The following is a 16,520-nucleotide window of genomic DNA, read 5'->3' as shown; positions in this document are numbered from 1 at the left end:
CAATAATCAAGATATTTGGATAGAACATAAAATATATTTATTGGAATACAACTTTAGAACACAAAAAACTGTAATAAATTGTAAATATGTAATACACTATGTAATATACAGTAGATTACATATATATCTTGTGTGTGTGTATACACTGATATATATATATATATATATATATATATATATTACATATTTACAATTTATTAGTTTTTTGTGTTCTAAAGTTGTATTCCAATAAATATTTTATGTTCTATCCAAATATCTTGATTATTGTATCATAAAAACAATTAAATGTCTGATGTTCACATTGTACTCCAATAAATTTTTCACTTAAATATAAGCATTATACTAAATGTTATTATTTAGTAAAATATTCAGCACATTCTGCATTGCACTCCTGTCCCCAATTTATTATATATTTTAGGAGTCGGAGTCGGTGCATTTTATACCGACTCCGACTCCACCAAAATGAGCTCCGACTCCGACTCCACGACTCCGACTCCGACTCCACAGCCCTGCACTTAACCCCTCAAAAACACCAGTTACTTATTCAAATCTGTGAAAATTGGCTGTGTGCCCAGTTTGATGCCAGTTTTGATGCCCAGAACCCCTTTGGGCCAGGCTGGAGTCACTTGAGTTTGATTAGGGGCATCACTAGATATGCACTTGTGGTGTTAGATCAGTGGCCCAAAGCAATTTAACCCTTTCACTAACATACTTTGGTGCCCACTTTGATGCCCATTTTTTTGCCAGTTTTATATTTTTCACAGCTGAGTTTGAGTGTATGTATATTAGGGCACATCAGTGCATTGTATTTTATTATTGTGATGTGTTATTTTTGTTGATAAATGCATAAAAAACTGAAAAAACTAAATTGCCGAATAAAAAACTGACGAATAAGAAACCAACTTCAGCATTGTTTCATTATGCGCGTATAGCATTATGTAACACAGATTCACGTGAATAACTTCTATACTACACATAGACTTGATAATTTTTTTAGCAAATATTATTCAGGACATTAAGATGTGAATTTTGAGTATTTGTAGTCTAGGGTACCCCTTTTAAAATTAATCGTATGGACGATTGAGTACGTTTGATTCTGCGCGTATAGCGTTATGTGACACAGATTTGCGTGAATAACTTCTGAACTACACATAGACTTGATAATTTTTCTATGAAATATTATTCAGGACATTGAGATGTTAATTTTGAGCACTTGGGGTCCAGGGTACCTCTTTTGAAATTAAACTTATGTACGATTAAGTGTGTTTGATTATGTGTGTATTGAATTATGTAACAGAGATTTACGTGAATAACTTCTTAACTACACATAGACTTGATCATTTTTTAGCAAATATTATTCAGGACATTAAGATGTTCATTTTGAGCACTTGTGGTCCAGGGTACCTTGATCAAAATAAAAATTATGTATGATCAGTTTGTTTTAAAACAGTTGGTGCAGCATAGATGAATGAATATCTAATAGCTAACGTCTAACTGCAGACTAACTTGAATCTGGTGCCCTGGCCATAGATCACACATATGGTGCCAGTACACAGCCCTGGCCATAGATCACACATATGGTGCCAGTACACAGCCCTGGCCATAGATCACACATATGGTGCCAGTACACAGCCCTGGCCATAGATCACACATATGGTGCCAGTACACAGCCCTGGCCATAGATCACACATATAGTGCCAGTACACAGCCCTGGCCATAGATCACACATATGGTGCCAGTACACAGCCCTGGCCATAGATCACACATATGGTGCCAGTACACAGCCCTGGCCACAGATCACACATATGGTGCCAGTACACAGCCCTGGCCACAGATCACACATATGGTGCCAGTACACAGCCCTGGCCACAGATCACACATATGGTGCCAGTACACAGCCCTGGCCACAGATCACACATATGGTGCCAGTACACAGCCCTGGCCACAGATCACACGTATGGTGCCAGTACACAGCCCTGGCCACAGATCACACGTATGGTGCCAGTACACAGCCCTGGCCACAGATCACACGTATGGTGCCAGTACACAGCCCTGGCCACAGATCACACGTATGGTGCCAGTACACAGCCCTGGCCACAGATCACACGTATGGTGCCAGTACACAGCCCTGGCCACAGATCACACGTATGGTGCCAGTACACAGCCCTGGCCACAGATCACACGTATGGTGCCAGTACACAGCCCTGGCCACAGATCACACGTATGGTGCCAGTACACAGCCCTGGCCACAGATCACACGTATGGTGCCAGTACACAGCCCTGGCCACAGATCACACGTATGGTGCCAGTACACAGCCCTGGCCACAGATCACACGTATGGTGCCAGTACACAGCCCTGGCCACAGATCACACGTATGGTGCCAGTACACAGCCCTGGCCACAGATCACACGTATGGTGCCAGTACACAGCCCTGGCCACAGATCACACGTATGGTGCCAGTACACAGCCCTGGCCACAGATCACACGTATGGTGCCAGTACACAGCCCTGGCCACAGATCACACGTATGGTGCCAGTACACAGCCCTGGCCACAGATCACACGTATGGTGCCAGTACACAGCCCTGGCCACAGATCACACGTATGGTGCCAGTACACAGCCCTGGCCACAGATCACACGTATGGTGCCAGTACACAGCCCTGGCCACAGATCACACGTATGGTGCCAGTACACAGCCCTGGCCACAGATCACACGTATGGTGCCAGTACACAGCCCTGGCCACAGATCACACGTATGGTGCCAGTACACAGCCCTGGCCACAGATCACACGTATGGTGCCAGTACACAGCCCTGGCCACAGATCACACGTATGGTGCCAGTACACAGCCCTGGCCACAGATCACACGTATGGTGCCAGTACACAGCCCTGGCCACAGATCACACGTATGGTGCCAGTACACAGCCCTGGCCACAGATCACACGTATGGTGCCAGTACACAGCCCTGGCCACAGATCACACGTATGGTGCCAGTACACAGCCCTGGCCACAGATCACACGTATGGTGCCAGTACACAGCCCTGGCCACAGATCACACGTATGGTGCCAGTACACAGCCCTGGCCACAGATCACACGTATGGTGCCAGTACACAGCCCTGGCCACAGATCACACGTATGGTGCCAGTACACAGCCCTGGCCACAGATCACACGTATGGTGCCAGTACACAGCCCTGGCCACAGATCACACGTATGGTGCCAGTACACAGCCCTGGCCACAGATCACACGTATGGTGCCAGTACACAGCCCTGGCCACAGATCACACGTATGGTGCCAGTACACAGCCCTGGCCACAGATCACACGTATGGTGCCAGTACACAGCCCTGGCCACAGATCACACGTATGGTGCCAGTACACAGCCCTGGCCACAGATCACACGTATGGTGCCAGTACACAGCCCTGGCCACAGATCACACGTATGGTGCCAGTACACAGCCCTGGCCACAGATCACACGTATGGTGCCAGTACACAGCCCTGGCCACAGATCACACGTATGGTGCCAGTACACAGCCCTGGCCACAGATCACACGTATGGTGCCAGTACACAGCCCTGGCCACAGATCACACGTATGGTGCCAGTACACAGCCCTGGCCACAGATCACACGTATGGTGCCAGTACACAGCCCTGGCCACAGATCACACGTATGGTGCCAGTACACAGCCCTGGCCACAGATCACACGTATGGTGCCAGTACACAGCCCTGGCCACAGATCACACGTATGGTGCCAGTACACAGCCCTGGCCACAGATCACACGTATGGTGCCAGTACACAGCCCTGGCCACAGATCACACGTATGGTGCCAGTACACAGCCCTGGCCACAGATCACACGTATGGTGCCAGTACACAGCCCTGGCCACAGATCACACGTATGGTGCCAGTACACAGCCCTGGCCACAGATCACACGTATGGTGCCAGTACACAGCCCTGGCCACAGATCACACGTATGGTGCCAGTACACAGCCCTGGCCACAGATCACACGTATGGTGCCAGTACACAGCCCTGGCCACAGATCACACGTATGGTGCCAGTACACAGCCCTGGCCACAGATCACACGTATGGTGCCAGTACACAGCCCTGGCCACAGATCACACGTATGGTGCCAGTACACAGCCCTGGCCACAGATCACACGTATGGTGCCAGTACACAGCCCTGGCCACAGATCACACGTATGGTGCCAGTACACAGCCCTGGCCACAGATCACACGTATGGTGCCAGTACACAGCCCTGGCCACAGATCACACGTATGGTGCCAGTACACAGCCCTGGCCACAGATCACACGTATGGTGCCAGTACACAGCCCTGGCCACAGATCACACGTATGGTGCCAGTACACAGCCCTGGCCACAGATCACACGTATGGTGCCAGTACACAGCCCTGGCCACAGATCACACGTATGGTGCCAGTACACAGCCCTGGCCACAGATCACACGTATGGTGCCAGTACACAGCCCTGGCCACAGATCACACGTATGGTGCCAGTACACAGCCCTGGCCACAGATCACACGTATGGTGCCAGTACACAGCCCTGGCCACAGATCACACGTATGGTGCCAGTACACAGCCCTGGCCACAGATCACACGTATGGTGCCAGTACACAGCCCTGGCCACAGATCACACGTATGGTGCCAGTACACAGCCCTGGCCACAGATCACACGTATGGTGCCAGTACACAGCCCTGGCCACAGATCACACGTATGGTGCCAGTACACAGCCCTGGCCACAGATCACACGTATGGTGCCAGTACACAGCCCTGGCCACAGATCACACGTATGGTGCCAGTACACAGCCCTGGCCACAGATCACACGTATGGTGCCAGTACACAGCCCTGGCCACAGATCACACGTATGGTGCCAGTACACAGCCCTGGCCACAGATCACACGTATGGTGCCAGTACACAGCCCTGGCCACAGATCACACGTATGGTGCCAGTACAGAGCCCTGGCCACAGATCACACGTATGGTGCCAGTACACAGCCCTGGCCACAGATCACACGTATGGTGCCAGTACACAGCCCTGGCCACAGATCACACGTATGGTGCCAGTACACAGCCCTGGCCACAGATCACACGTATGGTGCCAGTACACAGCCCTGACCATAGATCACACATATAGTGCCAGTACACAGCCCTGGGCATAGATCACACATATAGTGCCAGTACACAGCCCTGGGCATAGATCACACATATAGTGCCAGTACATAGCCCTGGGCATAGATCACACATATAGTGCCAGTACATAGCCCTGGGCATAGATCACACGTATGGTGCCAGTACACAGCCCTGGGCATAGATCACACATATAGTGCCAGTACACAGCCCTGGGCATAGATCACACATATAGTGCCAGTACACAGCCCTGGGCATAGATCACACATATAGTGCCAGTACACAGCCCTGGGCATAGATCACACATATAGTGCCAGTACACAGCCCTGGGCATAGATCACACATATAGTGCCAGTACATAGCCCTGGGCATAGATCACACATATGGTCCCTGTGGTGCCAGTAAATAGTCATAGACCACACAGAAGATGCCAGTACACAGCCCTGACCATATCAGCCCTAATGATCCCCTCTCTTGTATGCAGCCGGTTTTCAGCCTGAGGACACGTGTTGCGTTTTCCCTACCACAGTTATTACCTGCTCCAGTTCACACTCTGCACGAGACTCCTATAAGGGAGCAGCCATGTTCATGACGTCACAGGCTATGCGCGCAGATCACGTTACCGGAAGTTTTCAGCTTCCTCCAACACACATTCTGTGACTTTGCAGTTTCAGGCCGTCGGTGCAGGCAGCTCGGCGACCCTCCCGTCTACACACAGCGGTTCTATAGTATTCTGTATTCTAACATGACTAATAACCAGTAGGAAGTGCAATGGCAGCGGATATGACGTCAGTGAAGTTGTCGAGGCCGCCATATTGGTAACGGCACGACGTGACGTTCTGTAATCCAGTGCTGAAGGTTACGGAGTGACGCATGCCTTAACGTGCTGCTAGTGGGAGGGAGGAAAAACAGCGCGAAACCGCGGAGCGAGGGCGACATCCTGCTGCCGAGAACCGTGCCCCGTAATCCGCCTGCATCCTCCGCCTGATGGCCGACACCAAGGTGCGTAACACATCAGCGGGAGCTTCCCACCCTGGAGGCGCCGGGGAGGTGTTATATTAGCCCGGAGAGCGGCGTGTATGGGCGGGCTGACCGGCCGGCGAGTGTCAGGGCGGGGGCCGCAGCCGGGGCATGCAACTTGTGATGGGCGCGGGGCTAGCACAGGAGCCCGCACTGCCCGGGCTTGCAGTGATCGCCCATTTTTTTTTTACAGTCTATTCCCCTGTAATCAGCCGAGCTCGTGTTCAGTAAGTTCCCGCAGGAAGCCGAGAGCCCCTGTGCTGCTTCCATCACTACGACCACTACTCCACTGTCTGAGCAAGCGGGCTAGTGCGAGATTCTCCCATCATCCCTCACTGCTCATCCTGAGCACAGGCGGCAGGTAAAACTCCATCCCTGGCTGCTGATTGGTCAATTGGAGTCACCTGACCATCTCCACAACGCCCAGCCTGTTCTCTCCAGAAACGTTATTTCCCTGTGTGTTAACCCTATATCTGCAGGTCCATGGCCTTTCTGGAGGTGACACTGGCCCCTTACTGCCCCCCCCTCCCCCAATTCATTCTGCTGACCAGGTACAGCATGAGTGAGCCTGTGTGATGTCAGCCAGGTGTGTGACAATGAAATGAAGAACACGCCATGCTTTACGCTGCCTCCATGTCTCCAGCACTGTACATATCTCGGCCGCTGTGGAGCTGTTATTGGTCAGACAATAGGAGTGGCGGAGACTCTGTCCCCAGGACCACAGACAGGTCCGATGACTGACGGTGTCTCCGGATGCACACACCACAGATGAGCGCTGCCCTTGCATCCATTCTGATCTGCTGCGGTCGGCATTCTTCAGTATCCTGGTCACTTCTGGAACTTGTCAGACCCGCGACATGCATTATAATGTCCAATGACCTAGTAAGCGTCAGATGCCGGGGCAAACGTGAAGAACTCCGCCCACAGCAGACACGACTGGCCACCGGGGTAGTGTGAGGAGACCGCAAGAGCAGCAACTAAGTTATATTCCAGGAATTAATAAAGTTCCTCTGGTCCTACGACTTTCCTGGACTTATCTTGCTTCCTATGCACAGACATGCTGCAGCCCATCAGTGCCATGTGCTCCTGTGCTGTACCCACATACCTCACTGCTGAGGTCAGAGATTGGCAGCCGTGCTGCAGCCCATCAGTGCCATGTGCTCCTGTGCCTACCCACATGCCTCACCGCTGAGGTAAGAGAATGGCGGCCGTGCTGCAGCCCATCAGTGCCATGTGCTCCTGTGCCTGCCCACATACCTCACTGCTGAGGTCAGAGAGTGGCGGTGTGCTGCAGCCCAGCAGTGCCATGTCCTCCTGTGCCGTACCCACACACCTCATCCCTGAGGTCAGAGGTTGGCGGCCGTGCTGCAGCCCATCAGTGATGTCCTCCTGTGCTGTACCCACACGCCTTACCGCTGAGGTCAGAGATTGGTGGCCATGCTGCAGCCCATCAGTGATGTCCTCCTGTGCTGTACCCACACGCCTTACCGCTGAGGTCAGAGATTGGTGGCCGTGCTGCAGCCCATCAGTGATGTCCTCCTGTGCTGTACCCACACGCCTTACCGCTGAGGTCAGAGATTGGTGGCCGTGCTGCAGCCCATCAGTGATGTCCTCCTGTGCTGTACCCACACGCCTTACCGCTGAGGTCAGAGATTGTTGGCCGTGCTGCAGCCCATCAGTGATGTCCTCCTGTGCTGTACCCACATGCCGCACCTCTGGGGTCAGAGAATGGCAGCCAGAACCCGTATCTGCTAACCCAAGAAAACCCTTTTGACGTGAGGAGAGACTGTGCGCTGCTAGAAGAACTGTGTCAGCGCTCTCACTATCTAGCCGTGTAACTGGATGCTCTGCTATCTGCACGGTGGGACTATTCTTCCCAGCGCTCATAAAAGCTTTTCTGTCTTACTGATTTTTATGAAAGGGCTAAAACTGTCATAATTGAGCTAATATTTTGTTTTTATTCTGACTACTAACTATATTTTATTATCTACCTGGAAGTATTGGTAACCTAAGACTCGCATCACCTCGTTTTTTTCTTTGTTTTAATTCCCTTACATACTGGGGTACGCTGCAACTTGTGCCCACGGGAAAACATTTTAACATTAATAATGGACCTTGATAATACTTAAGAGATTTGGAGCTTAAAAATGCATGATGATGTTCAGATGCCCATTTGGTGGGAGACTGTTAGACCCTTAGCTGGGCTATACTGGGCGGCCATTGTGAACTGAGGCTTTGCTGCTCTTGTTCTGATAAAACCTCCACACCCCTTCCATAGAGCAGTAGTTAACCCATTAGTGACCACTAAATGCCTTTTTATAACGGCCCTAGGCTAGAGCTTTTTTTTTTCTTTTTCTTCTTATCAGCTGCAAACTAATGACTGCATGGATTTGTCTTGGCAGCCAGAACAGGAGCCCTGAGCAGCCGAGCCTCTCTTGTAGTGGCTGGGGATTAGAGGAGCCTCAGATGCTGCAGTCAGTGTCCACTACCCCTAGTTTTGTGGAGTGTTTTTTTTTTTTTTTTTTTTTTTATTAGTCCATTATTGCTTCCAAAACACAATTGTGTAGTGACTTGGCAATCAAAGAGCTGTGTGTATGTTTTGGTGTTAAATAAAATAAAAATAGTGTATATATCTGTATAGAAACAAATCACATCACTGCCAGGCCCATAGCTCAGGCAGCAGAAATAAGTGTTATGACGATGCCATATTTGCAGCAAGACATTTGGTTTAAATTGGTACAAATTTCAAGTATATTAAACTTTTTCATCACTTAATTTTGTTTTGTTTTTTTTTTGTTGTTTTTTAGTTTGAGGGGTTTTTTTTCATGTTCCTTGTGCAGAATAAGTGATAATTTTATGGGTTAGATCAATCTGCATACAGCAATATTAGTTCTAATATTAGTTCTGTGCACATTTTTCCATTAAAAATGTATGCAAGACTAAAATCAAATCTTAAGGTATTTGGTTCATTATATTTGCTGTTGTATTCATGAGCCCACTGGTGGTGTACTTGTAACTTAGGGGTCCTAACCAGTGATTGGCAATTTTCCTTTATAACGGCAGTCAGAGATAGCTGTCAATCACGGAGTAGGACCGCCCACTGGGCTTGTGAATACAAAAAAAGGATAAAATACATGTTGGGCTATGTGCGCACGTTGCGTATTTGCATGCAGTTACGCTGCGATCTGCACCGCAGCGCAACTGCATGCGTCCTGCGTCCCCAGCATAATCTATGAAGATTATGCAGGAGACGTGCGCACGTGGCGTATTAGAGCACAGCGCTTCGGCTGCTGCCCGAAGCGCGCGTTCTAAGAAGTGACATGTCACTTCTTTCCTGCGCTCTGCCTGCAGCCCCCGCTCTGTCTATGGGAGGGGCTCATGAAATCGGCTTTTTTTTTTTCATTACGGACTCTTTCTGCAGCGATTTGAAGCGCACGTGTGCTGTTCAAATCGCTGCAGAAATTTCTGCAGGGACAGAACGCAACGTGCGCACATAGCCTTAAACTAAATCTTTCCCAACGAACCAATGTCATTTGCTCATCTTCTCCTTCCCTATGCCAGGCTGTCCACAGATCGGACTGAATGTACAATGTGACAGGTTCTTTCTAATGCCTGAGTTCTGTTTCAGGAACCAAAAGAGGAGCACGATACCTCTGTTGAAAACACAGATGAAGCCAATCACGATCCTCACTTTGAACCCATTGTGTCATTGCCGGAGCAAGAGATTAAGACACTTGAAGAAGATGAAGAAGAGTTATTTAAAATGTACGTAGAACTTTAATTGGAGAGAAGACTGTTCCCAAATTCACCGGTGATACTGGTTCTGGAAGCTTCGGTACCAGACTCGAAACCTAAAACCCAAGCCGGCTTGTAATGTTGTCACCTAGCTTTATGTGCTGCTTCTATTGCTTTCAGTTTTTATTTTCCAAAACAAAAGGGATTTTTCTCTTAAATAAATTTTGTATACCTCTAGCTGTCTTTCAGATGTTTGTTTCTTTGAAGGGGGGGGGGGTGATGTCTGCAAGACCTGCCATATAAAAACATGAGTTTTAGCATCATTTAAACCGTGATCAATACATTTTCTTTATCTGTAATTGAAGTGTAACCAGCGTATTAAACCCTTTCTGTAGGAGAGCAAAGTTGTTCCGGTTTGCTTCTGAAAATGACCCCCCCGAGTGGAAAGAGCGAGGCACTGGTGATGTCAAACTACTAAAACACAAGGAGAAGGGGACAATCCGCCTTTTGATGAGGAGAGATAAGACACTGAAAATCTGTGCTAATCATTATGGTAGGCAATGAAGACCGCTGTCTTTTAAAATATTCATTTTCAGCTGTGTTCCAGTATTCAACACTGCAGAGCGAGGATCTAGTCCTTCACTTAGCTGTAGATTTTACAAATTGCTTATCAGTCTGTCAAATATGCAGGACATCCTGATAAAATCTGATTGCAAATGCTGTGGGTGTAAAACATTAAATGAGTTTTCCACTCTTAGGCTGCTTTCACACTACGTTTTTTTAACATGCGTCATGAACGTTTTTTTAACGCAAAAACGGATCCAGTGCAAATGCGTTTTCATTTCAATGCATTTGCAATGGACTCGCGTCAACATGCGTTCACCTGCGTTTGCGTGCGTTATAGTGAGGATCCAGTGAGTTGCAGTTTTTTAACATTTTTCATAAACGCTACTTGTAGCGTTTCTGAGCTGCGTCCAAATACTGCAAATTGCTGGATCCTGACTAAACAGCACGCAAACGCAGGTGAACGCTGGCATGCTGATAGACAGGATCCTGCTTGCTCTACTGAGCATGCCCAGAAACCAGCCTCGGGTGATCAATCCCTCTCTCCCCCCTCTCTCTCTCCCTCTCCTGAGAGCTGCGGAAACTCGGAACCAAGATAAATATCGGGTAACCAAGCAAAGCGCTTCTCTTAGTTACCCGATGTTTACGTTGGTTACGTGTGCAGGTAGCAGGGAGCCCGGCTCCTAGCACCTGTGGATGCTCGTAACCAACATAAATATCGGGTATCCAAGCAAGTTACCCAATGTTTACCTTGGTTACGAGCCTCTGCAGCTGTCAGATGCCGGCTCCCAGTGTATCACATTCAGTTCCACTGACTCCCGATCACATGACTCCAATGCCCGCCCATAAACTTAAAGTGACAGGATCCTGCAAAATAACACATGCATTTACATGCGTTTTTTTGCTGTAAAAGCAGGATCCGCTTTTACAGCAAAAAAATGTTTATGACGCATGTTAAAAAAAAAAAAAAAAGTAGTGTGAAAGCAGCCTTAGTCCCTCAACTCCAGTGCACATAATCACTGCACCCAGTCACTGAGCTCAGTGGTTCTGCTGCGGTTTATGTCATAAGCCACCAAGCTGAGTGATGCCGTGCAGTCGTGATCTTGTCTCAGCAGTGGGGTGCTAGCGCTGGACCAAGGTAAAGTGAGTACTATGTCTTGTCTTGTGGGTTTAACTATCTGGCTGAGACCCTTTTTCTAACAGTGGAACAGCCTTTTAAATATACAAACTGCATACCCTGAACGGGTATTCCCATCTCAGCCAACAATGTCGAAGATGGGATGCTAGTCTACATGTAGTGACCAGGATTATAGAACCGTCCTAGTGGGCTATGAGATCATCTTCAATAACTACCATAGAAATTAATTGTTTTTTTTCTTTTTAACACTCATTGGTATTGTACTTGAGTTGTCCAAGATTAAAAAAAATGAATCGGCTTTCTTCTAAAGACGACATCCAGCTGTCCAGAGGTCGTATGGTATTGCTGCTCATCTCTATTTAATTCAGTGGCGCTGAGCTGAAATGCCAAGCCCATGACCGAGCAATCACTGGAAGAAAGCAGCCATCTTTTCTACATAGCTGGAAGCCCCAAGTGGACTGTGCAGACATGTTTCTTCCAGGAGTTTGGCCTATTTATCCTTATTTAGTTTCCTAGAGTTGCTATTTCTCACAATTTAATCTGTACTCTCAACATGAGTCTCGTGATTTGGTTTCCTAAAGATACTTTTTCAGATACTTTTATTATTTTCTTTCTATATACCAATCAGTTTACTTAATGGCCTTTACAGTGTTTTCACTGCACGTTCATGCTTGTGCTGCTGCTTCTGGGTCCAACAGTACAACGCCCCATGCTTTCTCAGCTCTGTGGGCCACACTGCAGATTGGTGTGTGAAGTGGGAGAAAGGCCTCCTATTTTTTAGCGACAGCCTATTACGTGGGCTGTAAAAATGAGAGGCAAAAGGGAAGGATTTGGAGAGTACCCACTCCTCAGCATCATTTTCTGTCAGCCCTCAAGGGGCTACAGGAGCCAAAATGTCTCTAGATGTAAAGCTGTGTGTTACTAGACACTGATCATTCACCCAGTATTTATCTGTAGTAGGGCAAGCTCTCGTGATTAGTCTGAAACCAGAAGCAGGTAATAAACAGTGTGTAAGGGGGTCTGAAAATGAAGGAAACCGCTCCGAGTGATTCAGACCAGGGTATTTTAGGTCTGTGTGGTATCTGATTTTTAATATTGACAGATGTGGTTCAGTATGGCTGTGTAGATGAGGTGTTTATTAGCTCGGTCCATATTATTATTATTATTATTATTTTATTTTTTTTTTATTTATTTATTTTTTTTGAGAATCATTATTCATGTCTACTAGTGTTCAAAAATAAACGCATACCATATAGCTCATTCATATTGCATTTGATATTTATGGGTGCATTGTAATTGTCATAGGAAGCGCTGCCTTGTTTTTCGTTTTTGTTCAAGAAATTAAAGTAAAAATCCCCTTATCTTCTAGTGACCCCATCAATGGAACTGAAACCCAACGCTGGCAGCGACAGAGCCTGGGTCTGGAATACATATTCAGATTATGCCGATGAAGCACCAAAACCTGAACTACTGGCCATTCGCTTTTTAAATGCAGAGAGTGAGTATTTCACTGTGTGTGTGTGTGTGTGTGTGTGTGTGTGTCTGCTATTGTAATCTCACGTCCTTATAGTAACCCTAGAAAGTGAGCATTTTGGAAATTGGAATAGTGAGGTAGTAAATTGAATCTGTCCTTGTCAGACCATTTTAATATATACAGTCATGGCTGAAAGTGTGGACACCTTTCAAATTGTTGCAGAAAATGAAGAATTTCTCCAAGAAAAGTTTTGAAATGACTTGTTTTGTTATACACATGTTTATTACCTTTTGTGTGTATTGTAACAACACAAAAAAGGGTGGGGGGAGGCAAATTGAACATAATTTCACATACGACCCAAAAAAATGGGCCTGACAAAATGGTTGGCACCTTTACAAAATTGTGAGGAAGCAAGTTTTTGTTTTGTTTTTTTTTCAAGCATGTGATGCTCATACCAACTCACCTGTGATAAGTAACAATGTGGGCAATATGAAAATCATGTGAAACAGAAATTACCCTTAAAATCATATACTTATTCCATATGCATTAAAAGAATACCCAAAAACATGGTCCAACTCTTTACACTAAAACATATTCCCCAAGTGTTAAAATCAATAGACTTCCAAGCACAGTTATGTCCTAATCCAATTTAGCTGACACATGCCTGTCCATGGAGGCTTGCACCCTAATCTGTCAAGTAAGTGGTGCCCCCACTCCTTGAAAACTAACCCTAGGAGACCCTTTAAGGGTGTGTGTGTGTGTGTGTGTGTGTGTGTGTGTGTGTGTGTGTGTGTGTATATTTATATTGTGACAGTACGCACATGTCACAAATTATAACCTGGCATGGCATATTGCATATTTATCAGTATGATGTTATTGTTATTGCCTCAACGCATTTCCTTGTAAAATTTTCTTCATGAGGCCGATAGTTTTGCCATCTTGTATGCATTGCCAGTTCAGTATAGTGAGCTTGGCTGCTAAATATCAATGTTTAAATTGCCCAGATTGTATAGGGTGCCCTCCCCGCAAATGTATGCTCAGTAATATCATGCGTCCCTTACTGGATGTCCCATGAGACTCCTTTGTCCCCTAAGGTTTCACCACCAATGTCTATTTGGTGTATCTATAAAACGGGATGCGTTCCAGACTGGAACGAACACTAGAGCACCTCATCGCTGTAGGGCATGCGCACATAGTGCCAGCGCATGTGCCATGTATTATGCAACGAAATGAGGCCAAAAAGGAAAAGAATACAGTACCTACAGTCAAGTATGGTGGAGGTTCAAAGATGTTTTAGTTGGTTTGCTGCCTCTGGCACTGGGTGCCCTGACTGTGCAAGTCAACATGAAATCTGAAGATTACCAAAGGATTTTGTGTTGTAATGTAGTGCCCAGTGTCAGAAAACTGGGTTTGTGTCCTAGTTCAGGGGTCTTCCAGCAGCACAATGACCCCAAACATACTTCAAAAACACCCAGAAATTGATGGAAACAGCGCTGGAGAATTCTGAAGTGGCAGCAATGAGTCTGGATCTAAATCCCACTGAACACCTGTGGAGAGATCTTAAAATTGCTGTTGGGAGAAGGCGCCCTGTAAATATGAGACCCGGAGCAATTTCCAAAAGAAGAATAGTCCAAAATTCCAGTGGAGAGGTGTAAGAAGCTTGTTGATGATTATAGGGAGAGATTGATTGCAGTTATTTATTCCAAATATTAAGTTGAGGGTGCCAACAATTTTGTCCAGCCAATTTTTGGAGTTGTGTGTAATTATGTTCAATTTGCCCCCTTTTTTTGGTGTAAATAAACAGGTGTATAACAAAACAGGTGTGTAGCAATTTTGTTTTGCGCCCTTGTACTTGGCCATATAACCATTTTCGGTCTGATGTTTAGTGTAAATTATATGCTGGTTTATTTGGGTATTTGCGCTTTAACTGATGACAGCTAAGATTTTGTGATAGTTTGAGATCTATGAATACCAAACATGATGTAAATTAGCTGTGCATTTGGAAACTTTATAAACTTATAAATGATGCCCATTAAAATAACTTCAAAATATTTATTAATGTAATAATCAAGAACAAAATTAAAAACATTACCGTATTTTTCGGACCATAAGACGCACTTTTTTCCCCCCAAATGTTGGGGGAAAGTGGGGGGGTGCGTCTTATGGTCTGAATATAGGGCCGGGAATGAGGGTGCTGTGGTGGCGCTGGTCATCGGGGGCACGAGCAGGCTGCAGCAGTGCCTGCCTGACCACGTGATCCCGCTCATTTGATATGCACGCCCATCCTCCCGCCCTTCTCTCAGCGCTGAAGCAGGCGCTGACAGGTGGGCGGGGTGATGGGCGAGGGATAAACAGCCGTCCCGCATGATCACCCCTGGGAACTACAGCCTGGAGTGATCATGTGCGGCTGTATTCACTGCCCCCCGCGCATCATCATCAGCGCGGGGTGCAGTGAATCAGTGTTTTCACCTGTCACCGTTCCCCTGCAGCACCGCGGTCTCCTCCTGGCTGCCGGCGGCTGCTGAGTGGAGCCATCCCCGTTCTCCTGCAGCATTGCGATGTCCTCCTGTGCCAGCGGCGGCCGCTGAGTGGAGACTAGCGGCGCGCACAGCGATGACGTCAGTGTCCACACGCAGCCACCGCTGGCACAGGAGGACATCGCAATGCTGCATGGGACCGGGGACGGCTCCACTCAGCGGCGCTGACACAGACGGAGAAGGAGCAGTGCTGCAGGGAGTAAGGGGAGTATGAACATTTTTTTTCTTCGGCGCTCTATTGGGAGACCCAGACGATTGGGTGTATAGCACTGCCTCCGGAGGCCACACAAAGCAATTACACTTAAAAGTGTAAGGCCCCTCCCCTTCTGGCTATACACCCCCAGTGGGATCACTGGCTCACCAGTTTTTCTGCTTTGTGCGAAGGAGGTCAGACATCCACGCATAGCTCCACTGTTTAGTCAGCAGTAGCTGCTGACTATATCGGATGGAAGAAAAGAGGGCCCATATAGGGCCCCCAGCATGCTCCCTTCTCACCCCGCTTGTGGTTTGTAAGGTTGAGGTACCTATTGCTGGTACGGCGGCTGGAGCCCACATGCTGTTTTCCTTCCACATCCCCCTGAGGGGCTCTGAGGAAGTGGGATCTTACCGGCCCCAAAGCCCTGAGGCCGGGCTCCATCCACAGACCCATTGAACCTGCTGGATACGGAGCTGGGTACCGTTCAGGGACATGGCCCTGCACCATTCAGGTACTCTGTGTCCCCGTACACACAGGCACAGCACACTCCAGACTTGCTGGGTGTGCTAGTGCGCCGGGGACAGTAAAGGGTTACAGTCACTGCAGCCTAGCTGAGTGACTTTATGTATGGGGAACTACCGCGCCGGACGCTCCGGGAGCGGCGGCGCGGCTGGGACTTGTAGTGCGCCGGGGACTTAGCGCCGACCGCG

At 47.7% G+C, this 16,520-nt stretch overlaps 2 protein-coding genes across 3 annotated transcripts in view; one reads left to right on the top strand and one right to left on the bottom strand.

The window, feature by feature from the left end:
• TRMT2A (tRNA methyltransferase 2A) overlaps positions 1–5,894 on the bottom strand; it is a 68,878-nt gene extending 62,984 nt beyond the window's left edge. Inside the window, exon 1 of the mRNA XM_075320949.1 lies at positions 5,683–5,894. The gene's annotated coding sequence lies outside the window, so the exon portion shown is untranslated. The remainder of the gene's footprint in view (positions 1–5,682) is intronic.
• A 100-nt stretch (positions 5,895–5,994) lies between these two features.
• Positions 5,995–16,520, top strand: part of RANBP1 (RAN binding protein 1) — a 42,593-nt gene continuing 32,067 nt past the window's right edge. Inside the window, exons 1-4 of one of the 2 annotated variants that reach the window (XM_075320956.1) lie at positions 5,995–6,148; positions 9,795–9,931; positions 10,297–10,454; positions 12,973–13,101. In XM_075320956.1, coding sequence (XP_075177071.1) covers positions 6,134–6,148; positions 9,795–9,931; positions 10,297–10,454; positions 12,973–13,101 — 439 coding nt within the window. In that variant the 5' untranslated portion in view covers positions 5,995–6,133. The remainder of the gene's footprint in view (positions 6,149–9,794; positions 9,932–10,296; positions 10,455–12,972; positions 13,102–16,520) is intronic. The other variant, XM_075320959.1, reaches the window with a different exon arrangement.

The sequence above is a fragment of the Anomaloglossus baeobatrachus genome, chromosome 1 (assembly GCF_048569485.1).
Source record: "Anomaloglossus baeobatrachus isolate aAnoBae1 chromosome 1, aAnoBae1.hap1, whole genome shotgun sequence".
NCBI lineage: Eukaryota > Metazoa > Chordata > Amphibia > Anura > Aromobatidae > Anomaloglossus > Anomaloglossus baeobatrachus.
Note: the sequence above shows the minus strand (reverse complement) of the source record. Positions and strands in the feature narration are given on the sequence as shown.